The following is a 26,360-nucleotide window of genomic DNA, read 5'->3' on the forward strand; positions in this document are numbered from 1 at the left end:
TTAATTTTTACAGTTTAAGGTGACAAAAAATTCACACGCATACATTATGAAGATTTATTAATTTAATTAAAAACTAGTCATAAAATCAAACAATGAATTTTAGTCATTTAACAAATGTGGAAGAGGTTTTCCATCTGACAATTGATGTTAACATCTTAAATTGAAATTAAGCCATCCGTCTAATGACTGAGTGCAAAATGTAAACACTCGCTTCTGACCGTGCTTTATTCAAGCCACTGCTTAACTATTGGGTGCTGCTTGTGTGTATTCGAGCTCAGAAAAAGAGCTGGTCATACGATACAAGCGAAGCTTGGTCCTCATGCTACGCAGACACTGAGCATTGCGATTCAGAATCTCCTCCAGCTTGTCCACATAGTCCACAAATGCCTAATAAAAAAAGCAGGAAGTCCATCAGAGTAAAATCAAAGCCTTACAATGCAATAAACAGCTGAATTTTATTTTTCCTGACCATATTAGGTTGCTTGGAAAGAAGTGTCTGCTCTTCCTGCAGTAAAGGCTCCATTTTCCTTAGTTTCTCCCAGTGGGCCTGGATGAGACGCCATCTTGAGTTGAGAGAAAAGAATGTTGGGATTTTAGCATTACTGAAGAGCAACCAACCCATTTTCTATGCACAAAGCAACATCCTCCAACTTCTGATTTTGAACACAATTCCAGCTATGTTACTTACTTGGCATGATCCACTGTTCCAGAAAAGTCTGAGTCGCAGGGTTGTTCTTTGCAGTGCAACTCTGTAGGATCATCCATTTTGACTTGAAGAGAATTCCAGAGGAGTCCTGGTTCTGGTGCGGTGGTCCGAAGATTTGGCATGGTGTAGGTTCCACACATATTCTTTGAGGGTGAGACGGCTTTCTTTGGTGCACATGAGGGGGTTCCACGTGTGGCCTTTGCTGCGTCAGAAGTGGGAGACCAGAGGTCCTTTGATAGGCAGTCCTCACCTTTTGCATGTGTGAAATGCTCTAAATTGTAGTTATTGGCCAATTTAGTGTCCAAAAATGAAAAACTAATGTCTTTTGAGACACAGACGTCTGCATCTTCATCTTTGGCATGCATGAAATGCTCCTTTATTATGCACTCATGGGACAACTTGGCGTCAGAGGTGGGAGGTCGGACGTAGAATTCTTGGTGTTTATTCTTTGCCTGCGTAAAATGGTCTTTTGTTGTGAACTTATTGTCAGAAGTGGGAGAGCGGTGATCCACTGGGAGGCAGATCTTTACGTCATCCTTGGTGTGTGTGTGATGGTCCCGTTTGTATTTACTGATCAGTTTGGTGTCACAAGTAGGTGGTCTGATGTAAATTTTGTCATCTTTTTTTTTTGCATGTGTGGGATGCTCCTTTGTGTTCTTTTTGGCCAACTTCCTGACACAAGTAGGCGACTGGAAGTCCTTTGGGTGGCATATATTGGCATCCTCACCCTTTGCATGTATGAGCTCCTTGTTGTGTTTTTTTGCCAATTTGGTGTCAAAAGTGGACGAGCGCAAGTTGAATTGTCTGTCTTTATTTTTTGCATGTGTGAGTGGCTCCTTTTCTCTCCCAAGTGGACAGAAATGGCTATTGCTTTGATCTACTGGAAACAGTAAGGTTGTGGAGGAGGCCTCACATTGGGAGAAGCTTGAGGCATTATTATCCTGAGGCGTTTTTGTTTCATCCTCCGGATATTTCTGTAACTGAGTATTTTTTAACTGTTGAGGTTGCTTTTTCTTTTCCTGGAAGGTTCCGACTACATTCTTAAGTTCACAGGCTGAGGAGATGGGATAGCCAGATTGCGCTTCCTGATGCGGCGGTTCAACGGCAGGAGGGCTGCTGAGGGTCTTGCTGACTGACATTAAACAGTCCGTCCACAGCCCGTCGAGCGAGGGGTCCATTTCCAGCAAGTCCTCTCCGTTTTCTCTGGTGTTGAAGGACACAACAGCCGCATCCACCGCGGGGTTAGCCGACCACCTCATCTCCCCCTTTTGTGGCGTATCTTTTCCAAATGACTCACAACTTCCGACCCCACTGTCGTACACGGTCAGAGTGTCGTTCGAACCGGGACGACGGGCAGAAAGGGCGAGATGTCCAGTTGATGATGTGGAGGAGCAGAGTGATTGGCGGCTGGTGGAAGGCGGCGAGACAGAGAGGGGCATACACATCTGCAGCTGCTGGTGATAACGTTGCAGGTGCTGCTGCTGCAACTCTTCGTCCATCGTCTTGACGTCTCTTTCTTTGGTTGACTCCTTCCCATTTTGGCGTCTCTCACTTCTGTTACACGAAATGTTGGTGCTCCAGTTTTCTTTGTTACAATCGAGCCTGCCGTCACCTTTTTCCTGGCAGTTTCTCGCTTCTTCGGGCCTGACCCCATTTTTGGCTCTTGCCGCTCTTTCCTCCCCATGTCTGCCGTTCCTAGGTGTGGAACAGTCGACAGGACACCCCACGATATTCCTTGAGGTGGGTGACACGGAGGCAAAAGTTGCTCTCGGTGTCGGTGTCTTTCCAACGCTACATTTTGAAGACGATGTGGTTTTGGATTCAGGTTCTCCGCCGCGACCCCTCAACTCCTTCACACTGTGGAAAATAAAACAAATGTCCTGAACGAGGCTGCTCACCAATTAAGCTTTTATTTTTCCCCTTTTCTCTGTCATGCTAGGCACCGAAGTCCTATCTGATAGAAAAGTTAACTTTGGCGCCGTCTTGTGACATCTATTGACAATTATAAGTTATTTTAGTGGAAACATCACATAGGCTTCCAGTCTATCAAAACACGAGAAAAAAAATCACTGCGTTTTGCTTCTTCTTTGACAAATTGCACCAATGTTAACCCACACAAATAAACTCACTTGCCATTACGAACACTTACCGGTCAGCATATCTTAGTGTGTTCAGAGTGTGCTCTGTGGCAACGACAGAGGGTGAAATGTTGGCAATCATGCAAGTCATGGAGTTGCCAACAAAAGAATCTTTCAGGACCTAAGAACAAAAAAAAAACCCACAGGAGTTTCATGAACTGGAAAATGACATTACAGAAAGACTGCAATGAGGTCTTAGTACCTGAGTGAGTTTGCTTTGTCTGAAAGGTGTGTGCCGCTGCTCTTGATCAAGGGAGCGAATACATTCTTTAAGCTGCAGCAGGGAAAGTTACAAATTATTACAGGTCTTCCATTTCTGATGCTAAAATTGTGTAAAAAGCACACAAAGGAAAACCTCATGCGTGCAGCGAATGAGGACAGAGAATTTCACCTTCCATCTCTTACTTTTGATACAAGTAGCTACATAAGAGTGTGTTGTTGCAGCTTACAGCCAACAGACTCTGGTTGATCTCAGCTCCCTCCATACGAGTCTGCCAGTCTTTTGTTGTGGTGTCCGACGCCCGCTCACTTCCCGCCAAGTCGATGAACCACATTCTTTAAAAAAAAAAAAAAACTTTTGTAGTTTATGAGTGTAACACGTATGCAGTATGCAGATAACATGCTGACGGGACAATGTAGGTCACCTGCCAACAATCTGCTGGTTGGGGGATCTGAGCTGGATCTGAAGCAAGGCGTGGGACCGAGATGAGAGCGGATTGACGCTACTGACCCTCTTTGTGCGAGCCGCTAAACCCTGCGAGATCACCTTTTAACGCGATAAAAAGAGACAAAGATGGCATTATTTTATGCACTAGATAACGAAAGACCTTCATTTGTTTTAAAAGTCTGAGGCACTTGTTTACCCACCTTCAGCAGCGAGTTGACAGAGTCCACTCTGACGTCACAAAGTCCTGCAATGTGCACCACGCTGTGACTGTCCTCCCTCACGCACAACCTAGGTTCATAGCAGGAGTTTGGAACATTGGGAGATAAAAAAGATGAGGACTGAGTATTTTCTTAACCCTTGCAAAATCAAAGAGCACCTTTTCCTTTTGTTGAGCAGGTCATAGAGCTGACGACAGTAGATCTCACAGAAGCTGACGTACACCAGCATTGGGCTGCGCGTTGCCGACAAGTGGGCAAAGATGTCCTGAACTGCCAGCACATATATGCCGGCTTCCCCGGGAGAAGAACCCATCATGGTGTGTGTCTTGCCTGCGCCCGTCTGGCCAAATGCAAAGCAAGTGGCCTTCCCCCTACATATACAAATACGATTTGTCTCATTAGTACCAATATATACTGCTGATAAGGTCTGTTAAGGCTGGGGAGATCCTCGAAATCAGGTGTCAAACTCTATGCCCAGGGGCCAGTTATGGTCCGCCACACATATTTATGTGGCCCACAAAGACAAATTGTGCACCGACTTCATGTGTCAAGACTAAAATTACAAATTGTCTTCCATTTTAAAAAAAAATACATTGCTAGCATTTTTTATTGCATTCATTTTTAAAAAAAATATTCAAACGTTATTTAAGAAAAATATATTTGAATTAGTCTCTGATTTCAAAACTAGTTATTCATCAGTTTGTTGTGTAGCCTACGCTGTATATAATATAAGGCATTGACAGTCATAAAGGCATAATGTCATAATAAATATGACTATGTTGCAGCCTGCGACAAAAACGAGTTTGACACCCCTGAGAGTTGAAATAAAACATGACAATTTGTCTAATTCATTGAATACTGAGAGAAAAAGTTCATACTAGCTGGAAACAACCTTTTTAAAAAACACGTACAACTGTCCAGTCTGGTAATTCGTGCTCAGAATTTCAATCTAAATAAACTGAAATAAAAAGTGATTCATAAAATGAAGTTGACACCTTACCCATCGAGCATGTGCTGCACCAGAGGGTATGCTGTTTTCTTGTACACTTCCTCATTGGAATGACTCTCTCCAAAAACTTGGTCAAAGTAGAACGGGTGCTACAAAACAAATCAGATAATGTGGCATCATTGCTTTGTCGGGGTATTCTTGTTTGTAAATAAAAAAATTGGAATTGCCGTACCTGTAGAATGTACTGGGTGAGATCCAAAGCTTCTTTGCCTTCTTCCACAACCACGCACTCTGTGCTGGGTGTTATCACCACATCCGCTTCGCCCTTTTTTCTCTCACCGTGCGTCAAGGGTCGTTTCCTCACGCAGACGATGATCCTCGGCCCGTGGGTTTGCCTACAAAATCCAAATGCGAGAAAATGAAGCAACCACGATCAAATTTGGCCATCACTTATCACTCACTTTTTCACAGAAACGGGCTGAAGAGGAAGCCCGTAGTTGTATCCCGGTTTTCTCTTGGCTTCATAAACAGGCATTGGATTGCTTTTTTTATCTGTGCATCTCTTGGCTGCAGCTCTGGGTCTCGATTGCTGTTGGTGTTGTGAGTGGGGCGCGACATTCTTCTGGGGTGGTAGTGCGGAGGACGTATTGCACATGCCTAATCGTTTAGGGATGTCTGGCCTGCCGCTTCTCACCGGCGCCCTGTGGCTGTTGATCTGTGCAGAATGCTTGTAGGATGCGCCCTGGTCAGCTGCCGCTTCACCAAGTCTCAGCCCGCCCTGCTCCAGCGTTTGGACCAGGTGGACCAGCTTGTGGAGGCGGCTTTTATCTTCGGCCGTGTGGATCTCAAGGTAAGACAGGTCGTCCGAAGTGAGGGCTACGAGATGGCCTGCTTGGCGGATCCCCATGGAGGTGAAGCTGAGAAGTACACGGCAGAATAAGCGATGGCTTGGCCAATTGAGTTTGAATTGAAGCTCTTATTACCGTTCGTGAAGACGGTCCAGACCCACCACCTTGAGGCACTCAAATAAACTCAGTGTCATGATTGGATGATATTCCACTTGCCTCCACAGACCCTGGTGGGAGCCAATCGCTCACTTTCTTGATCAATTATGCTTGAAATCAAAACAGTAATTCCCCAGTTAATTTGCGGTTCACTGAACCGGTCGCCAGCCAATCGCAGGGCATACAGACAACCATTCACACTCACACTCACACATACGTGCAATTTGGAGGGCTCAATCATGCATGTTTTAGAAATCGAGGAAAGGGGAACTGGTAACCGTTTGCAGTAATCAGTACCCAAGATTTCAGTTTCCAAAACTTTGGTAAACCCTGCTATATAGCTACAGTGTGCTAGGATTGGGGGATTACTTTACCCATCCATATGAGATGATGAATCCAAATAATACAAGGTCTCTTACCGTGGCCATGGCAATATGTCCCTGCTGCTTCCCCTTCCTTTGTGCCTTATTTCAATCAATGACATTGACCACGATGTCATCAGAATACTAATGAGGAACAAAGCACAGAACAAAAATGTGAAAAATGCATTTCCTGTGATAGTGGCCTTCACACAAATTGACACTGCACCTCTCAATAAAATCAACCAGTGTCGTCATTGACGTCACACCTCAAGACACCACACTTCAATATGAAATAAAATTTGCGTAGCTGATCTATATGTTTATTGAGGTTTTGTACAGTACTTACAAGTTTTGTGTCGTGACAGTGGCGGTATTAAGAGGTGGATTAAGTCAGGTTGCCATCCACGATCCGCCAGTGAGTGTTCAAGCGCATAAATAAACAGACGTACATTTATAATAACAAAACATCAATGCAATTGAATGACCATGTTTAAAATTATTTACGGAACAACATTTTTCCTGAGTTGACCCATAAAAAAAATACTTGAGAGCCTATTATTTTGGAAATTTCACTCATGACATATGTAAAACAGCTTACCTGTGTGAGTTTCGCGCAAAAATAAAATGGACATTGAAAAAGACCGAAGAAAACGTGTAAGCACGTTTCCATGGTGCAATGATGTTTGAAAAGTACTCCGGACGCCACAGAGGCGTCGTAATATGCGAGCCTTTTTGACCAAAAAACGAAGTGATGGTGATAGTTTACCGCTGTTGTACGTTCAAAAGGTGCGATAAATCGCTCCCTTATTACAGTTTCCGTTGACAAGTATCGCTATTTCCGTACACTCGGGTCTCTATGGCGACGGCTCTCGCGGACAAGCACAAAAAGAGGATAATCCAATAAAGATTTGAACACTCAGTCACGAATTATTAAAACATACCACTCGGGTCAAGTAAACAAATAAATAGAGATCCTCCCAGATTTATTTGTGTCAGAAAATAATGGAAAACGTTGTGAACAAATCACACTTATGGTCCCTGAAGAAAGTGGCAATGTAAGATGGCCGCCAGTGACTTCACTTACGACTACTACAGCAAGGAGGAAGCAGAATTTCAGGTTTAGGTTATTCTATTCGTCCGTGGCAGGGAGAACACAACTTGCCCAACCTTCAAACTCTCCGGCTGTTGCAGTTGAGTTGTCTTTTTTGTAAAATGTAAAATATTATTATTGTTATGAAGTAGACACGCGTTGTGACATTTACTGCACGAACCGAAAGTTGACACGGAGTTACATGTAACGTTAGCGTGAAGATAGCGTAGCGTTAGCCTAAATTCAGCCTAGTTGAGCATGTGAAGGATGTCTCAAAACTAGTTACGTTGACGCTCACATTGGCCCCTGAAAATTTCTTACAACTGTTGTGACGTCAGCCAAGATGAAAGAGAAAGGGACGCTGCGGCTTCACTAGTGTAACATCTTTTTGCAGCCACTTTCGGTGGCATAGTTCTTGCATCACAAACAGTCCTCTTCTTCTTTATGTAGCCTCTTTCACCAGCATAGGTTGTTTTACCAAAGTATCTTTCTTACCCCCCAAGCCTCATCTTCCTGTTGTGTTGACCTCTAATGGAGGAATAATTTGCCCTTCTAATTTCAATTCAACTTCATCCCCATGCAGAGCTTGCTCTTTTACTGCTGTGACTTCATGAGCTCACAGCTGGCTGCTTTCCTAGCTTAACTTCCGCTCCATCTTTTTTGCAGCTTTTTTTTTAATCTTGATCGATCAATGGCCAATACACACTACGATTACTCTTCTTGCACCTTCTGCAGCATAGATAGCACATCATGCATCACCAGCATATTGCCTTTATTTGTTAGCATATTTTTCTTTTTTTCCCCCTGAAAATTCATTAAAATAAAAAAAAAAACACCAGCAAGGATGAACTTTATTGATCCTTTTTCTGAGCAGGAATGCCTGTGTAGCAAGAAACCAACATGTCCTGTGAGGAGAAGACTTGGCAGATCTCGTCTTCTCCTTTCCTTCCTCCATGTCCTCCCCCACCTGCCTCTCACTTCATCGGGAAACGTGACGACATCATCAGACGGGGCCGTGTGACCAAGCTGGTGAATGGATGCCGCGATGTGCTAGTTGTGTACCACCAGGGAGAGTTCCATGCCATGGATATGCGCTGTTATCGTAAGAGTATTTCATTTGAATACAATACCTTTTTTTTTTTAAGCCAGCATTACTTGCTCTTCATCTTCAGGCAGCTTCTTCCATCAGTATAGCTTCCTCTTTTCACCGAGATATTTGCCTCTCTTGCGCTGGCATGTCTCCATGCCGCGCATTGCTTATGTGTTGACAGATGCAGGTGGTGCTTTAGAACAAGGAGACATCGAGGTGAGCTCTCATGCGTCTGAATATCGTAGTTATCACTATTTTACATCTCAGCTTTGTATCTATTTTACTTACCCATCAGGAGTTCAATGGGCGCACGTGCATCGTCTGTCCATGGCACAAGTACAAGATCACTCTGGCGGAAGGCGAGGGGCTGTACCAAGCTGTGGACAACCCCACTGTCAAACCTCTGAGAACTCACTGGCGCTCCAAGGGTGTCAAACAGAGGGTCCACAAAGTCACCGAAGTGAACGAGGACATATACGTCACACTGAATGACTCCAAAGAGGCCATTGAGTCTGATTACTACCAAACTGACACATACAGGACCAATTTACGCATCCAAAAAGTTCACTGACAAGAGACTGGGGCATGTTTTGTATGTACTGCCCGCAAATGGTGAAATTCCGTGGTGTCCATTGAAATCCATCAAGGGGAAAAACATCTTTATAAAAAGTGATGATGAACATCAATATGCATTTTCCATGAAAAAAAGTGGAATCCCTTCCAAGCAAAAAAATGGGAAATTAATTATCAACTATATTCTGGGTAATAATTCTCCAGTCAGACATTAAATGGATGAACAAGTCATGAAATAATAAAATATTTGTAAGATCCATCCTTTCTCTTCTCTACACCGCTTATGGTGTTTAGGGTTGCCTGGTGCAAGAGTCTATCCCAGCTGACTTGGGGCAAAGAGTTGCCCTACATTCAATGCACATGTAAGGCTACACAATAGTTGTCAAGCAGTCACAGGGCACACAAAATAGAGAGACAACCGTTCAGACTCACATAGACCAGCATTGTTACCTGCACCGGAGTCAAGTGAATGTGCTACAACAGCATCAGATTTGGAGAAGGACGAATAAAAATCAATAATTATCTATATATTTTTTTAATTTTAGCACAAACATCCCCATAAATCAATATATGAATTACATGCCATGAAAAAAAATTAAAGTTCATAATGCGTATACATCACAACTTAATGGACACCCTTATAAATCATTTCACATTTGAATGAATTTGACATTTTCATGAATGATGAATGAGTTTTAATTATCTATTAACCTAGCTTCATATTTAGTTTAATGTTGACACAAACAACTATCCATATTGATGAATATATATTGCAATGAATTAAAATAGCCATTAAATCGCAAAAAAAATATTTATTTATACAAAAAAACACACTCAAAGACTAGTATTTGGCGGTTTATTTAATTACTACCTCTCAAAAGTATATATTGTAATGGGAACGTACGAGTTGTCTTAAAAATTTAAAACCACTCCATGCCATAGGTGGCAGCAGTGCACAATTTAAATCTAGAAGAACAAGAAAAAGAAGAAAAAGCAGAAGCATCATAATCTGCGCCAAGAGTTAATAATACGTATTACGATAAATGTACACATTTCTTAGATTTTATCAAGTTTATTTTAGCGTAGCATATCATGACCAACAAGTTTTTCATATTCGTTGTTTTCTGTAGTTTTAAATGAAATATGAAGAATACAAGGGGATAAAACTTACCATTGCGCCGTCGTGATGGCATCAGGTACGTTTTGTTAGCTTTCAGGAAACGACTTTACATGTTTCCAATCTATTGTGCTTATTTATTTGTGTATTTTTTTTCAAATTTGTTTCTGCAGAAGAGGAAATCAGCTTGTTGGTCATTGTCGTGGACGTTAACCCGATTTGGTGGGGCCAGCAAATCCAGCGTGAGCCGCAGGTACAGGTCGGAATGATGACATCAATAATCTTCATGATATTCCTAATGAATCAAATGTTTTCATGTGGCCATAGTTCACGCTGTCCAAATGTATGGATGCCGTTATGGTGATGGCTAACTCTCACGTGGCCATGAGCAGGAATAACAAGCTGGCCGTCATCGCCAGCCACTGTCAAGACAGGTCACGCACCGTCTGTCTGTCTGTCTGTCTGTCTACCCGTCCGTCTTTATACGTCTGTACGTAGTCGGTATCAGTTTGTGTACATCTTGCTCTTCTGTCCCTCCATTTGTCTTGTCTATCTGGGTTCAAGTCTATTGACGTCCGTCTATGCATGTATCTATTAGGGTTGCATAGGTGAACAGTGTCGAGTTGCATTACTAAGCCTGAATAACTTTTTTTTTTTAATGTACTCATTTCTAATGCTTTTTTGGTTTCAGTCACTTTCTGTATCCCAGTAAGAGTCAGTCAGATGGAGATGGCACCCAAGATGACGCGTGCTCCAGCGGTGACGGCAAGTACGAACTGCTGTCTATCGCCAACGGCATCATTGCTGACCGGATCAGAAACTTGATGTCCAACAGTAGGTCAACTCCACTACTAAATGATGAATCAATTTAAATGTATTGTACATGAATTTGATGGAAAAAAAAAACTTCTATCTAAATAAATGTTGGACAACAAACACTTCATAAAGATGAAACGTAAATGCAATTGAATTATACTTAACAAATGTACACTACTGGATTTGAAAAACAAAAGGTTAAGACGCAGCGTTTGAACACTTATTCTTTGTGACACCTAGATGATTGATATGATATTTTATACTGTACATTTTCATTTTGCAGTTGAAGTGACGGGAGGTTCCACCGACACTTTGCTGGCTGGATCTCTCGCCAAAGCTCTCTGCTGTATCCTTCCCCTACAATCTGCACAAGTGCTGTTTTTTATATTCCTAAATATATACTGCAAAACTGACATTTGAAAATTTGTACATTGTTTTGACAAAATACAAGAAAATCTAAATACAATATAAAGACAGAAAGAAATATCTTGCCAAATGATTATCTACATAAAATATAAAAACACCTTTTGGAAAAATTGCATATCTCTACTTTTTTTCAGTAATTAATCTCTTAATTATTTCAACTCAGATATTAACAGAGTTTCAAAGGAACTTGAAGGTACTTTTACTATGACTAGTCATAATTGTCTCGCATGTTTAATATTTCTTGTGTTTTCTTTCAGTGGGACAGGAAGTCAAGTCTCGAATTTTGGTAAGCAAAACCATTTTGTCTATGTATTGCTATATTACGTCAGAAGGAATCTTGCTATATTTACTCCCTGAAGTATGAATCAAGTAAATGTGCTTGATTAGGTGATAAAGGCAGCAGACGATTGCGCTCTGCAGTACATGAACTTCATGAACGTGATCTTCGCTGCCCAGAAGCAGGTCATGACATGATTCATTTCTTGCTATTATTTGAACAATTATTGCTCATCTTACAATATTTTTACCAACACTTCAAATTATTATTTATTTTTTTTCAAAACAGAGCATCCTGATAGATGCGTGCGTGTTGGAGTCAGACTCGGGGCTCCTACAGCAAGTACTGTTTTATGCTTTTATTATGCACACACACCATACTTGTAGTCATATATGTTCACGCACACACACACACACACACACACACACCATACTCTGATCTCTTATTATCACCATAAATTGATTCCACAATCAGTATTATGAAATCACTAATAATAGTGGTGAAAGTTAGAACTACAACAAAAAAATGCAAATATGAGACTAAACCAAACAGCCATCCATCCATTATCTGTACCGCTTGTCCCCACATTGATGAAAAATACTAACGTGACCAAATAAATACAAGTTGTTCTTCTGTGTCCTTTCTGAACCGACAGGCCTGTGATATAACGGGTGGCTTGTACCTAAAAATCCCCCAGAAAGCGGCCCTGGCTCAATACCTGCTGGTGACCGCCGCCACTCCGTGCATTTCTTCACCCACTTACTGGTAATTGACATCAAGGTGTTCTAAACTTTTTTTTTTTTCTTTACGGCACAGTGGGTGTTCCTGCCTGATGGCGAGCAACGTTCACAGCTGGTGCTGCCACCGCCAGCTCATGTGGACTACAGGGCGGCGTGCTTCTGCCACCGCAACCTCATTGAGATCGGTTACGTCTGCTCTGTCTGCCTGTCCAGTAAGTGCTCGGGTCTTTCTATTATAATTACAATTAATTCCCATAAAAATCCTAATAGTACCACTAGAAAGCTCTCAGCTATTCACTTTTTCCTATCCAGTTAATACTTTAAATTTAGTTTTTGTCCACTAGAGGGCGTCCAAGTAGCTTGAAATAAACAGAAACGTTCATGGTTGGTGAGGCACTGACTCCCCAAGGGTCAGATTTACAAATACATAAACCCAAAAGCGTCTCTTATTCAATTGGCTACTGGTTATTTTGTATCTCATCAGCATTCTACGCGCGCGCACACACACACAGTTTGTGGTCTTACCTTTATTTGTTGAAGTCCATGCACCTATCCTTTGCCACAAAAAGCTCCATTACTTTGTTGTAAAAGTCCTCTTCATTTTCAATTACTTTAGGCACCTTTTCTTTAATTTTGGCCTCCATCCCATTAAGCTATGATGCCATGTTCTGTGCTTGTCTGTTGTCTCTTCGACTTCTACGGCAACAAATGGGGCAGCATTAATCACCCATTGAATCACGTACGCCCCCCTTCGGTGAGGCAGAGTACTATCTGCCGCAACCTGTGCCTTTTTGCTACGGTTTTATGTCCCATCAGCAACCTTAGTATTTGAACAGGCAATATGCAATTCCAGCGATTTTGACTATAAAAATGTTCAAAATTAGTCATACATAAAGACCACTGATGTGATAATGATGTGCCATGCACGTGGTCCATAAAGTTTCATTACAGATCAAAAGAAGTCATTAATAATCATTTCTGCTACTTTCTTCACCACAGTATTCTGCAACTTCAGCCCCATCTGTACAACCTGCGAGTGAGTTTAAAAAATATTTTTTTAATCACATTAATATTTACATATTTTTATACTGAATATTTGTGTTTCGTAGGACGGCTTTCAAAATCCAGCTCCCACAAATGGTCAAAGGCAAAAAGAAGAAATTCAAAGCATCATGACCATTTTCTTTTTTTTTTTTTTTACCGCCACAGCCTAATTATTGGCTATAAAATCTTGTATAAAATGATGGTTAAACTCTAACATTTTTAATTTTGAATAATGTTTAACCAATTATGATTTTTTTCCAACGTAAAATAAAAGAAACATGCTTTGTCTTAATTTGAGTCTTTATTTATATGAAGGTAATTGAGGCTTATGGTGGAAGCATGGGGACAATCTTACACCTGGTAACAAAACAAAGAGAATGATGAGTGACCAGTCAGATTGTATAGCTGCATGTGCGCTGTAATGGACTCACCCCATCAGACCCTGGCCGGACCACCGCTGCGGAGTCAAGCTCACATGGGCTCTCTGCCCCCCGCGGACCACCGTCACTCGTAGTGGTTTCTAGAATCAACCCCCCACCCCAAAAAAAAAACAATTAGCACAGAACTATTCAGAATTTAATTTACACCTTTCAAGCAGCTTGAGATTGAGCCAGAATGTTCCAAATTGACAGGCACTTAAGAAGTTGGCCATGTTTTGGGTGGATTTGTCACATTAAAGCGGCCATCTTAGGACTTTGACACGCTAAGATATGTTCATGTCCATCTGGAATCTTACCCCTTCACTGTGCTGCACGACAGAAGCAATGTTATTGAGGCACTGGAAGTTGCCAGTGTTCACCGAACCAAACTCAACAACTTCATCTCCAATTCTCAGGCCCTTTTGCAAAATGGAGAGAAAAAAGTCAAGAAAGGCTCAAACATCAGAGCCAAAGGGTCGCTCTATCGCCACTCACAGCTATGGCAGCAGGCGAACCCTGCGTGATGGCATCCACCCGCGCAAAGGCGGGTGGGAGCACGTCCTGCTGCTCCATGGCCTCCTCCAGAGCTTCTGTCTGACCGTGCAGGCGCTTGGCTTTTTCATGAGCGTGCAACCTGTGCAAGGCGTCCTCAATATCTGCCATAATGGCCTTGTGATCGTTCTGCAAGCCTGCAACAGCCAACGGTTCGAGATGTAATGAAGAGCTTGCGATGGAGATGAAAATGACTGTTTCAGCTCTTTTTAAAAGATGAGTACTTTTTTCCAGCATTATATACACTGGATTTGCATATTATCATTATAGGTTACTGTAATTTTCTCACACGACTTTCTGAGTGGGTAAGTGAATGTAAAAGGACAAACTGTTTTTTCTTTGTCACGTGTAGAAAGAGCACACCAGAATTTAACCTACAACTATGACGTTACATTTTTCTTAAGTACGTCAGTTAGAGATATTTGTTGTAACAGGTTACTTACACGAAATATTGTGTCTGGCGGTTCTTATCTGGTACAAGTTGATGTCGGCCCTCGGGTAACCTTCTGCGTCCACCAAGGGACCATGAAGTCCGACGCCTTGCTGTAAAAACAAAAACTTAAGATGTAATCATACAACACTGCACAACTTCAGCGACTGGGTGTTATATTCCATGAACTTACATCTTCCAGAACATCGTGGTATGCTTTAATCTGTTCTTCGATTTCATCTTTCTGTTTAATAAGGTTTTTAACATCATCCATGGAGGTTTCTGGATTGTTTACGTTTGTTGTCTTCATAGTAACTTCCTGGTTGTGTTACAACGTTTGTGTCCGGGCGGATTTAGTACTTGGGGCGGAACCTTCAAGACATACATTTCTGATCGCTGGCGTAATTGAGATGAAAATATTTGAATAGCTCTCAAAAATCACTTAAAGACGCTAAATATCAAAAATATATATTTTAAATGATAAATAATTTCTCTGGCTTTGAGTGTGGCTCATAAAGGGCGGGCTTAGTGATCGTTGGTTGTGATGTCATCAAAGATGAACGCTTGTGGAAGGAGAATGAAATCTAGACGCAACATGGGCTAAAAAAAGTAGTACAACTTAATTTCACTGTGGGCAAGTTGTTTTTTTTGGGGGGGGGATACAAATTTTAATCATGAAACAAATACACTTTTCATTTGCTTAAAAAGGTAAACAAAATATTTTGCATAATGTCTTAATTTTCTTTATTATGGAAATCCTTCAAAAGCGAAAATATGCATGTAAACAGTGCAATTACAAGTATAAGAGTTAATTCTTTCACATCCCCATTAGCAGTATTATAGACCATCTTAAATTTTTATAAATGTATTTAATACATATATATTTATTATAAATATTTTTTTAGGAAAACAAATAAGCCTGAGGTCTACATTATCACAGTTGCTGGTAATCACGGAATGTATTTAAAACTTCCTTCATTTTGCCCACACCCTACGCAAACAAGTGCAAACGATTCACATATACAAAGTGGAAGTACAACCTGTGCTTTTGTGATCAAGTAATAAAGTTATTGCAGAGCAATTAAAAATACAACAAGTACCTTTTGAGATTGGGATTAACAGTCTGTATCAGGAGACCCTACATGTTCATCTGTAAGAATCAAATGCTCTATTTCCACTGAATCAGAGGAGGTGGATGATGACGCTGATAAAGAGATATCGGTCACTTTCTCCTGTACCAAAGCCAGCTGGGATGTTGCCTGGTCTATCTGCGCATGAACTGCCTGCACCCAGGTCTGCAGTTGCACATTGAGGGCGTCCACTCCATGGTCCAGTCGCTCCTGTCGTGACATCAGCTCGTCCAGCAAATGGCGCGTCTCACAGGCCGTGTCCTGCAGCCCGGTAGCTGCCGCTGGGGCCCGTCCCCGACGCATGAAGCCATCAAACTCCTCCGGGCTGAGGTTGAGCGAGCGTCCATCCAGTTTTTCAATGAAAGCCACTGCACAGGACTAGAACGCAAATGGTAAGCAATGAGTTCATTTTGGAAATGGGAAAAGCACTCAGTCTGTACTTGGGTGTAAGAACAAATGATTCAGTTATTTTTCAGAGGCTTCAAATATTTGTAAGGTGTAAGAAACTTACCAGATTGGTGAAGTAGTAGCCGCTCTCTCCAGCCATGAGACTCTGCGGGAGGCCAAAACGGATAACGTATTGCATGTTGGAGTGCAGGCGAGGCGGGTTGGCCTTGAGCACCACGTAGACCAGAGCGGACAGGAAGTCATCGGCGTTGGCCGGCTCGCTGTTGGAGGTCGAGAGCGCCTCAAACACGTGTTGGCTGCACTTGGAGACACACACTAGCTTGTCCTGAGGTGCCCGCTTGGCGTCCATCTCGATAATTGCCGTTATGGCCGGAAGAAAGGGGTCCCCCGTGATGGTGCTCTGCAATTCTGGGAAAGGTACGCTGAGCATCTGCGGGGTGACCCAGTTTAAAGAACTGCCGAAAAAGCAACGAAATAGGAAATTAGTCAGTGTCCAACCGTGAACTTGGAAGCTGTCAAGAACCAAAAAGTAAAGATTTGGGTTGTAGACAAGGATGATGTATATTATATTATTTTTTTCTGGAATGATCTTTTTTTTTTTTTTTTTTTAAAGAATCCATTGTAATTTGAAAAAGAAAATTATCATTGCAATTGCCTATTTTTAACTTAACTTGCTTTAGTTAATTTAAATTTGAGCCAATTACACACTCAAGGGATTTTTGGAGGGAATTTATATTTTTTAAGTATACCTGAGGCTATTGTCATTCATTTATGTCATTGCGTTCTCAGGGCATTGAATCAATAGCAGTTCTGGATGTCTTGGAAGACCATTTACCTATGAGTGGTTGTTTTAAAGTGCTCTATGACTATAGTGGAGCTCAGCTGAGAAGTAAAAATGTCAACATGTGAAACAAAAACTAACCGTATCCTCCTCTGCAAAGTCAGGTCCTTCTGTTCATCGTCACAGCTGTCATGGCAGAAGACCCACTTGTGCAAGCGCGTCATAATGAGCTTCTCCACATGTTCCATCGTCTGAGTGAGTTCAGCTTCTGAAAACCCTGAAACGGAGGGTGGGGGATAATTCGCTGTTTTGAGGTTGGGTCAAATGGATGACTAGAATGGCAGTGAAGCGATGGGCATTGGGTACTCACTGCTGAAATATTCAGCAAACGACTGGTAGAAGTCCTGCACGAGGTCGGACTGCTTCTGCACCTGCAGAGCCTGCAGAACAACATCCAGTTAGAACCCCCCCATGGCATCTTCTCCTAATATAATGACGGCAATTACATGATAGGCCTCCATTGTGTTGAGGAAGGCTGTGCAACGAGACTGCAGACGCTGGCAGGACGGGCTGCGAAGTGTTTTTAAGAAACCGGTGAAGTCTCCGGGTTCCAGCTTCTGGAAGGCTTTCAACGCATTCATCTGGCTGTCGGAAGTTTCTAACAGCAGAGGTTGGAGTAACATATACAACACACAAACATTATTACATTACATGTACTGAAATTACATATTGTTAAAATACAGTACATCTTTATGAGCAACCAGTACGTGGTGCACAAAAAGTTGGGGTCCAGTGCTGTTTTATATGATGCCGACCTTGTTTGGGAGGGGATGGGCCACCCCAGAACAATCTTCTCATGGTGTTGATACGACGACCCTTCTCCATATTCTTCTTTTCTTCAAATTTGGAGAAGGTGGGTGTTGTGACTTCACCACTCTCTCTGCAAGAAGTCAAAAAAAGGAAGTCAGCGAGAGAACTAACTGGAATCCTGCCAAAGTTTTGGGAGGCAAATGAGCCTTTTAACAAATTCTTTTTAAACTCATGTGATACTTTCATTACATTTGTTGAATTGTTTTCACACTTGAATTGCTTGCACAGTTTACCTGGTGTCTTGTCGGCGGGCTTCAGCAGGCCGGACCCGCTCCCTCCAGCACTTGGAGCAGAAGCCCTGCCATGCGGGGTTCCCATAGTAACCACAGGAGTTCTTGCACAGGAGTTCCTGCTGAGACAGTCGGATCCCTCGATGCTTGTCCGTCCACATTGCCCTGCGTTGTTTAATACTATATATATTAGGGGAAAATAGATTACAAAAATAAAATAAAATCATTCATATATATATATTTCATACGTCCATTAACATCAACACCCTTAAAAAAAAGTTCACCACCTCTTCCGGAATTCCTCAAAACCTCCTTGTATAACTAAACGACCCAGGTTAAATCCGTTTTGAGACTTTGACAAACTACAGACTCGATTGCATCACCCTTCAAGCCTGGTTCGACTGAATAAAAGGACGTAAAATGTTGAGAAAGTCTGTTCGGTTCTTGTTAGCATTGCTACTCGTTAGCATTGCTACTCGTTAGCATCTAAAGTCACCAGCTGACTGTCATCTGAGCAGGAGTGAGATAAGCGACGCCGAAAGCTCTAAACTAGAACCATTTAGGTTAAAAGATTTTAACCGATTTTGATGCTAAAGCAGAGTTCTAAAAAGTTCGCAATGACACATAAAGCCATATCTGTACGAGTAGAATTACTTACTTTGTCAAAAAAGAGACGGATTTAGTGTAAGCAAGCGTTAGTTTACTCGGAGTTGACTACTCGTGACTACAGAATGACGTCATAAGACGTCGACAGTGTTGAGAATGAGAGAAAAGCGAGTCTAAATCTGCCAAAAGAAATACTTTTCTGAATTTTGGTCAGCAAAAGAAAAAAAAAAAGACGGATACAATTGTGACATGATAGTGATGATGTTATGATATGTCTTTTAATTTTATCTCTTAAGTTTTATATTATCAAACAAAACGTAATAATAAACTATTGCCGTGATGAATTAAGTTGGAAAGATGTTTTTTCATTTATTCCTGCAGGAAACGTGGAAAACAACGCAGCAGTACAACATGAAAAGAAAATGTGCTTTATGAAATAGCATCATGCATATTGTGCAAACAGGTGTTTTGTTGCAAGATAATAAAACAAACAAAATCACAAATGACTTGTATCAAATGACTGGAACAAAAAACAACGGAATCAAAAAAATAATACTCATAATATATATATATTTTAAATTAGGCTTGCAAAGTGAGCAATACTGTGGAACAAGTCATTTTTCCCAAAGTTCACTCAGCAAATAAATATCTATCTGTTATTTAGTTACATTAAATGTACATCTTTGACTGTCTGATTTTTTGTTGATTGATTGAATTGATGTAACATACTTTACATTTTACAAGCAAAAAAAAAAAAAAAAGCCATGATATAAAAATATGCATTTTTACTGACTGTACAAGGACAATAATTCTGGGTTCATACACTGCATTCACACAATGGGCTCAAAATAGGGCAACAACATAAATTGTTATACCCACAGTTAATTAGCATCAAAAGTATATTATATACTATATATAATTGTCTCTTCCAAAAGGTCATTTTTACAAGACAGTAGCAAATTACTTTATTGTCATCCGATGACATCTGTATCCTGATGTAAAAAAAAACAAAAAACATCTTAATAACCTATGCTGTTAATCACACAGGAAGTCAGCCATTATATGTCGAATCATGGCTTTTGTTTGTTTCCAATGGTCAGTCTGCAGCTTTTATTACCTTTTTTTTGTCCATGTGTGGTGTAGTGTTCCACATATTTGACTTTCTACAATTGGAGATTTCTGCTTAGTGATCTGGTTACCAAGATGAGAATTTCAAGGGCCATACATTCACTCCTGGCACTTACCCCTAGCCTAACCTTAACTTGGTGGAGAAGAGGGGAAATAGTTCTTGAACAAATCAGGATAGCAACTGTACCGCTTCCAACACCTCCGATGAGAAGTTCAGACTGACCAAAACATTGTTTGCCATCACCTCCTCCAAACAGAGGCTGTCCTGGTGGACCAGTCTGCTCTCGGACGTGGGACTGATGACAACAATGCGAGGGACGCCCTGCTGTTCCGAAGTCGGCAACTCGACGGTCGCGGCTCGGCCGACGCACAGAGAGTCGGCCGAGTTGCTCTTGCAGCCTTGCAGCCTGTCAGGAAGGATTTTGTCCCTCTTTGAGTCTTTGTGGGTCAGACTGCGACTGCGCCTCCTGGTAAGAACTAGCAGGGGGAGAGTGGCGCTGGTGAGAGTGCTGGAAACCAGTTCATGGTCACAGTTGTTGGATGACTCAGTCATGGTATTTGGATGCTGGTGGTGGAAACAAATAAAAATAAAAATAAAATAGACAGAAATAGACATGCATGAGCAAAAAAAAAAAGAGAGACTCCATGCAACGAGAGAAACAATATTTCCTCAAAGCCACCTTCTCGACTTTATGGTTGGTCTTCCGCTCTGATGACCTCCTGCAGGAACTACTTCTGCTGGACTGACGGTAGGATGACATGCTCCTGAAGGAATCGCCCAACTTCCCGCTTAAAGGCTCCATCTCCACGTCTCTCGGAACCTGCAGTAGGTAATGCAAGCCATGTGGTCGCACACATGTAGTACATGCATTGTTAAAAATGTTTTATTAAAGTTGAGTTGAAATTTGAGTACGTTCTATTAATTGACTGATTTGTTTATTTCCAGGGGTACACGTGCCACACGCATTAGACCGTGAAAATGTATGGGTACAGTACTTTGTTTCTTTAAAAAATTAAAGGATTCATTTCTATTTGTGGCCACGTTGTACTGTATGTTGTTTGCCAGATTTTGTCTTTTTTTTTTTTCTTACAGTATAACCATGCAAAAACCTGTTTTTGGTGGTTTGTTTAACTAATTTTGGATGGATTCTTATTTTGTCTGTTGTGGCAGAATGTAAACAGTTCATTTGTATTCATGTTCATCTACCATGTCAGTGGATTTGGAGGATGTGCTAATGAAGTGAGTCCTGGACGCGCTGGACTGGCGACTGATGGTGGAGTCTCTGAAGGAGGACTCGCTGACGGATGAGGAGGAGATGCGCTCCTTTCGAGGGGTAGGAGACAAAAACCACAAGCAGGGAAACTTCTCTGCCAGAGTCATCCTGAATATACAGCAAAATAAACAAATAAATAAATAAAGGAAGAAAAATGCATGCAGACAATGCGAAATTTACAGTATGTAATATGACCTACATTTACTGTACAAAGGCGGGAGAGCGACACTTTTGATAATGCACAGGATGTGCACATTTACAGTAGCAGGCTGTGGTTGCACTAATTACCTGTATCTATTATGAATGATGGCATAGATGAAAGGGTTGTAGATTGTGGAGGCTTTTGCTATGATAGCTGGAACAGCCTTGGAGTATGGTGACAAGATGTTGGCATGCCTGCAAAAGACACAGTGAAAAAAAAAATCAGATTTCATCACACATTTTTGATTGTAAATACAGCCAAATGTTTTTTTTTTTTTTTTTTTTTTTAGGAGAGCATGAAAATATCCCAACAGTTCAGTTACCCTGATCTCTTGATGTTTTGTTACATAATCCAAAGGTCATGTTCTTTCAGAGATTATCTGAAAATGTGTCTTAAATCCATCTGCTCGTGTGTTTGTGATTTCCCTTTTGAACGACGGGAAACAGATTTTAAGTAATATATTTATGTATTGTTCGCAATTTCATCAAATGTGTTTATATGGGCAAAGGTTGTTTGAGCGGATAAAAACACTTGAACAATTTTGCCATCTGCTCTCGTTCATGAATTGTCCATGGACTGCTTGGCCCCGATATTACATAACATTTTCTGTGTTATTTTGGAGAGTCCATTGAAAATTCAGTTAAAGTGCTGCAAACTCATGGTAGGCTACCATGAAACCATATACCTTCATCCAAATTTTTCCACAGTGGGCACAATTGGGTGAGTTTTGCTGGCTGTCTCGAACCTCTAACATAGATGCACATCAATTTATTGCGTGAATCATATAATTAGTTTATAGTCTTACCCAGCCCATGAAATGAGTGTAACGCAGGCGTACGGTGACCAGGAAAGGACATAAACAACGATGACCACAAAGGCAATTTTGGCCAGCTTCCATTCGCTCCTGATGGATTTCTGATGGAGCAAGGTGGATTTCCTCACCTGGGTGCCCAGTCTTTCCACCTCCCTGAAGACAAGAAGATTTGCTCATTGTTTAACCAACATGAAGCATGTAGTGGTAGAGCGCCTGACTCTGACTCGCAGATCAAATCTTTGCTCACAAGACGCCAACTTGACTTACCACCCGCAAATCAATCGCTTTAGGCCTCCTGCTCACCTGCTGGTATTCCTGACTGCCAGAAACATGAAGAGGTAGCAGTAGAAGATGATGAGAAGCGGGATGAAGAAGACAAAGCAGCACAGCATCATGGTGTAGCTCCTGTTGGCTGCTGTGTATGTGACGTAATCCCAAGTGCATGATGTCATCAGACCTTCTGGGATGTAAGAGCCTACGCCAAGTAAAATTCAAATGAAGGATGTATCTGTAATAACTAATAAATTGCATTAATAACAATAAGTTCAATATCAAATAATAATGTCATTTTACATGTTTCAAATTGTAGTTTGTTTGCCAAATTGTGATCCACAGCTTTTAAATGAGTTTGCAAAACATAAACAGTAGTTTTTGTTTGCCGGAAAGAAAGAAGTCACTAATAGATAAGGTCACATTATTTGACTGTTATTACAAAAAGTAGAGTTTCGTACCAAATAGTGGAGCCACAACTATTTACATTTTGCTTACCAAATAGCGAGCCCAAAAGTCACTCATAAATTCTAATACATTGTTCAATTTCACATGGTTTATCTAGTAGGCGGCGGCAGTAAGAGACTCACTCCATCCAACGAGAGGAGCCAGACTCCAGGCCAGCGAATACAGCCAGACGGAGATGATGGCCAGAGTGGTCCTTCTCTTGGAGCTCCAGTGGATGGTCTTCAGCGGTTTGGTAATCACCAAGTAGCGGTCGATAGAGATGGCCAGCAGGTTTATCATGGAGGCGATGCCAAACAAGGCACCGCAGAATGCATACGTCTTACAACCTGTGTTGCCAATCCAGATGTTAAATTCTTCTGTTACATGGAAGTACATACTATGTAGGATGAAAGATCAGGAATTACCCATCTCTCCAAACACCCATTCCTTGTAGAGGCTGTTGATGAAGAAGATTGGTGACTGTGTGAAGGCCATGAGAAAATCGCTTACTGCAAGGTTCACAATAAAGTAGTTGGGCAAGCTGCGTAGCTTTTTGTTGCTACAAACAAACACAAGAGAAGTACAGTTATTAAAACTGAACTTTAACAAAAATGCATCATGCTGAGTAGCTGTAGTGTGCAAACAAGAAAACAAGGCAGTCAATGGCAGAATTTTGGCCCCGTACAAATAGTGAGCACACAGCATTTGTGCATTATAAAGGTCAGCTTGCGCCGGCCAAATAATGAGCCACCACCAATGTTACATCATTTTGTGCAATGTCATTGTTTGTTTTGTCAAACAGTAACATCACAACAAACGTTCGGTAATATTGTCAATCGTATATAGCAGCTTGTGGTTGCCAAATAGTGAGACAGAAGCCCACAGGGTGACAGATCGCAACATATCAGTAAAGTCTGGAGGGGGAATGCGAGCGTTCAGATCAAAATTGGATTAGTGTCATCCTGGGTTAGGGGTTGCTCGTTCTGATGGCCAGCGGTACAATTTGGATTATAATCTAAAGCCTGAGTGAGCCAGAACTGGTTGGTACCACTTTTGAGTGATGGTGACCCAAATGTCAGCATTAGTCAGATCTCTGATAAAGTGCTTGTCAAATAGTGAGCCCACCACTAATGTTTCATATGTTTGTGATAAATAATAACGCCACAACTAATGTTTTAAATGGCCATTATAAACTGTAGTTTGTGCTTGCAAAACATACAAATATAAAAATGATCATGACTGCTTATTAAACATAACGGTTGATTCAATAAGGTCCTGCAATATGCCTCAAAAGTTAATAGAAAAAAATAAATAAATGTGCCATATAATCTAATACGATAAACTGAGATTGAATACAGTGTGGTGTGTGGATCAAATGGAGATCATTTGAGAGGCTATTGGCAATGATTGGTCCACACATTGATTCCATGTGCATTTCTGCAACAGAGACTCTACACGCTTTGCTTTTTAACTTACAAATGAAATTACAAATACTCCAAAACCTATTGTCTGATATCTTTCACAGCTTTTAAAGTACCAAAGAATAGAGTTGCGTGTTTGGCATGCAGGAATAGCATTCGAAATGCCTCAATGACATTCTCCACTTTATTTACCTGTAGAACGCAAACATGACCAACGCGTTGCCTGCAACGCCCAGCGTGCCGATGACCAGGACAAACGAAGCCACCACATAATGCACGTGGTCGGGCACATCCACCTTGTTGAAGAAGTTGCTCTGGGTGTGCGCTCTCTCGGGCTCCATGGTCTCAGTGGACCGTGTCATGCTGAGCAAGAGGAACTCCCACAAGTTGTGCTCTGGGCTTCATGATCAGATGGTCCTCTCTAGCTGCTGCTTGAGAGTAAAGTTGTAATGGGAAGTCCACAAGTGGTTTCAGAGATAAGAAAATGTCCTCAGTTTGGAAGCGTCTTTACATTACAACTGCTGATGACCTCCTCCGGCGTCCCTTCACACCAGCTGTGCACCGCTCTCTCCTCTCTCATCATCTCTCACCCTCCCATCTCTCTCTCTCTCTCTCTCGCTCTTGCACACTCTCTTTCAGCTCCCAGCTTTCACGTCACCAGGCCCAGAAGCCCTGAGCCTTAACCCCTCTCCTCTTTCCCTAGCAGATGCTTACGTAACGGGCATCATGATTACTATCAACAAGACGCTGAGCATCAAGTTGTCATCGCGAGCAGTGTGGCTCGCGGCTGAAACCGACGAGCATGCAAAGATCACCCGTGGAACCAGGCAACTAATTGAGGCAGCCCAATTATTCAGCTTCACTACTGCGCAAGCCACACACAAGGCTGCGCATGGACTTTTCAACCCACGTGCAGCTGTTTTTGACTCATTGAAGTGATGCTTCTGTAAACTTTGTTGCAGAAACTACAGCAGAGTAGCTGAAATATGTCAACCAACCAGTAGTTTTCTTAAAATAATTGCTGAATTATGGGTGTAAAAAAAAAAGTCTTTTATTTATCGTCGAGTCAAATTTATTTGTGTAGCGCTCACAAAAGAGGGTCAAAGGGCTTCACTACCCAATAATAATAATATAATATAAATAATATAAAATATAAATAATAATAAATAATATAATATATAAAATATAAATAATAATAATAAGAGTTTATCCCTATAAAGTTGTTTTTTAAGATACTGTAACATTATGCATAGTGTGAACACTATACTTAAATACATATAAAAAAATCAATTAAATATGGAGTCAATTGAATCAGTAAAATCTAAAAACTTTGTGTGTGTAAAATTGATTTCCATGCAATTTTTATACATTTACCAGCCCTGTTCTCAAAGGTGCTTTGGAGTCTACAAGAGGGGACATGCGATTATTTGGAGAATAGGCCATGTTGGCAGCTCATTGCTTTTTATGGTGCTGGAAACGCAGATGAAGAGTAACGGCGAAGGAGAGGGGTGACAGAGGGAGGTGAAGAATGCGGAGCTTAGCCATAAAGTAAGCTAGCGTGGGCAAGGAGAGCCTTAATCTGCACACTGTGCATGCATGTGGACGGACCACTGCAATAAAAACATGACATCACTCTTCACATGGTTATGTCATGTGGATGTGCATACATCTTAACGTGCATGGCACATGGCATATGTGTCCAGGGATTATTTCTCTACTGGCCACTAATATTTACGTTTACGTCACAAATATGTAATGTACAAATCTATGTAAAGATTAGTGAGCATGGAAAATATTTGCTAAACGTTGCAAGATGATAACAAGCATCAGCAGACTATTAATCGGGCAATTATGGTAAGTGGACCCCGAGCGCCTCGCCGAAAACACTCCAGCTCAGTGCAAAGAAAAATACTAACAAAAGTGCCAATTGAGGTTCAAGTGTCATGGCATTGTAGACTGTATGATCATAGATTAAATAAGATATTAAATATGACAATCATTTTTAAAATATAATAATCTGAAAATAAAATTGGTAAAATCCAAAATAACATTTTGAAAACTCACAAGCATTAAAAGATATTCATAATCAGACAAGAAAAAAAAGTGTCACATGACAACATATGAAGACATAGTGTCGTGTCTTCATGTATAGTTTTGCAAT

The 26,360-nt window shown here is 41.3% G+C and overlaps 6 protein-coding genes across 12 annotated transcripts; 2 read left to right on the forward strand and 4 right to left on the reverse strand.

Moving 5' to 3' along the window:
* Positions 1–40: 40 nt before the first annotated feature.
* LOC125994477 (kinesin-like protein KIF24) lies at positions 41–6,854 on the reverse strand. 4 transcript variants are annotated; one of them, XM_049763808.2, is made up of 15 exons: positions 6,643–6,854; positions 6,102–6,146; positions 5,662–5,753; positions 5,140–5,595; positions 4,911–5,073; positions 4,730–4,827; positions 3,888–4,100; positions 3,712–3,799; positions 3,489–3,610; positions 3,294–3,399; positions 3,047–3,118; positions 2,856–2,965; positions 689–2,563; positions 470–563; positions 41–387 (listed from the first exon to the last, which is right to left on the reverse strand). In XM_049763808.2, the coding sequence occupies exons 1-15, from the start codon at positions 6,712–6,714 to the stop codon at positions 241–243; spliced, it is 3,753 nt and encodes a 1,250-aa protein (XP_049619765.1). In that variant the 5' UTR covers positions 6,715–6,854; the 3' UTR covers positions 41–240. The 4 variants fall into 4 exon arrangements, with proteins under 4 accessions (XP_049619765.1, XP_049619768.1, XP_049619766.1 ...); XM_049763811.2 differs by having other exon boundaries at positions 5,662–5,792; XM_049763809.2 differs by having other exon boundaries at positions 6,102–6,188; positions 6,391–6,854.
* Positions 6,855–8,034: 1,180 nt separating this feature from the next.
* LOC125994479 (Rieske domain-containing protein) lies at positions 8,035–9,054 on the forward strand. Of its 2 annotated transcripts, none has more exons than XM_049763812.1 (3): positions 8,035–8,236; positions 8,406–8,440; positions 8,520–9,054. In XM_049763812.1, exons 1-3 carry the CDS (start codon positions 8,035–8,037, stop codon positions 8,793–8,795), a joined length of 513 nt encoding a protein of 170 aa, XP_049619769.1. In that variant the 3' UTR covers positions 8,796–9,054. The 2 variants fall into 2 exon arrangements, with proteins under 2 accessions (XP_049619769.1, XP_049619770.1); XM_049763813.1 differs by having other exon boundaries at positions 8,412–8,440.
* Positions 9,055–9,758: 704 nt separating this feature from the next.
* Positions 9,759–13,509, forward strand: gtf2h3 (general transcription factor IIH, polypeptide 3). The gene is made up of 14 exons (XM_049763644.1): positions 9,759–9,842; positions 9,928–9,993; positions 10,088–10,167; positions 10,242–10,348; positions 10,606–10,748; positions 11,014–11,076; positions 11,320–11,349; positions 11,414–11,442; positions 11,544–11,618; positions 11,722–11,775; positions 12,089–12,157; positions 12,250–12,385; positions 13,173–13,209; positions 13,283–13,509. Exons 2-14 carry the CDS (start codon positions 9,984–9,986, stop codon positions 13,347–13,349), a joined length of 900 nt encoding a protein of 299 aa, XP_049619601.1. The 5' UTR covers positions 9,759–9,842; positions 9,928–9,983; the 3' UTR covers positions 13,350–13,509.
* On the reverse strand, positions 13,500–14,979 carry psmd9 (proteasome 26S subunit, non-ATPase 9). The gene is made up of 6 exons (XM_049763645.1): positions 14,812–14,979; positions 14,632–14,731; positions 14,132–14,325; positions 13,954–14,055; positions 13,649–13,737; positions 13,500–13,574 (listed from the first exon to the last, which is right to left on the reverse strand). Exons 1-6 carry the CDS (start codon positions 14,926–14,928, stop codon positions 13,544–13,546), a joined length of 633 nt encoding a protein of 210 aa, XP_049619602.1. The 5' UTR covers positions 14,929–14,979; the 3' UTR covers positions 13,500–13,543.
* Positions 14,980–15,468: 489 nt separating this feature from the next.
* LOC125994343 (rab5 GDP/GTP exchange factor) lies at positions 15,469–18,810 on the reverse strand. 3 transcript variants are annotated; one of them, XM_049763641.2, is made up of 8 exons: positions 18,696–18,810; positions 18,041–18,217; positions 17,753–17,877; positions 17,444–17,595; positions 17,308–17,377; positions 17,079–17,214; positions 16,260–16,611; positions 15,469–16,126 (listed from the first exon to the last, which is right to left on the reverse strand). In XM_049763641.2, the coding sequence occupies exons 2-8, from the start codon at positions 18,196–18,198 to the stop codon at positions 15,734–15,736; spliced, it is 1,386 nt and encodes a 461-aa protein (XP_049619598.1). In that variant the 5' UTR covers positions 18,199–18,217; positions 18,696–18,810; the 3' UTR covers positions 15,469–15,733. The 3 variants fall into 3 exon arrangements, with proteins under 3 accessions (XP_049619598.1, XP_049619599.1, XP_049619600.1); XM_049763642.2 differs by having other exon boundaries at positions 18,041–18,202; positions 18,696–18,804; XM_049763643.2 differs by lacking the exon at positions 18,696–18,810 and adding an exon at positions 18,325–18,665.
* A 182-nt stretch (positions 18,811–18,992) lies between these two features.
* LOC125994341 (melanopsin-A-like) lies at positions 18,993–24,793 on the reverse strand. The gene is made up of 9 exons (XM_049763640.2): positions 24,392–24,793; positions 23,204–23,337; positions 22,922–23,125; positions 22,365–22,536; positions 22,053–22,214; positions 21,334–21,441; positions 20,979–21,153; positions 20,452–20,592; positions 18,993–20,336 (listed from the first exon to the last, which is right to left on the reverse strand). Exons 1-9 carry the CDS (start codon positions 24,559–24,561, stop codon positions 19,941–19,943), a joined length of 1,662 nt encoding a protein of 553 aa, XP_049619597.1. The 5' UTR covers positions 24,562–24,793; the 3' UTR covers positions 18,993–19,940.
* Positions 24,794–26,360: the final 1,567 nt, after the last annotated feature.

The sequence above is a fragment of the Syngnathus scovelli genome, chromosome 3 (genome assembly GCF_024217435.2).
Source record: "Syngnathus scovelli strain Florida chromosome 3, RoL_Ssco_1.2, whole genome shotgun sequence".
Taxonomy (NCBI): domain Eukaryota; kingdom Metazoa; phylum Chordata; class Actinopteri; order Syngnathiformes; family Syngnathidae; genus Syngnathus; species Syngnathus scovelli.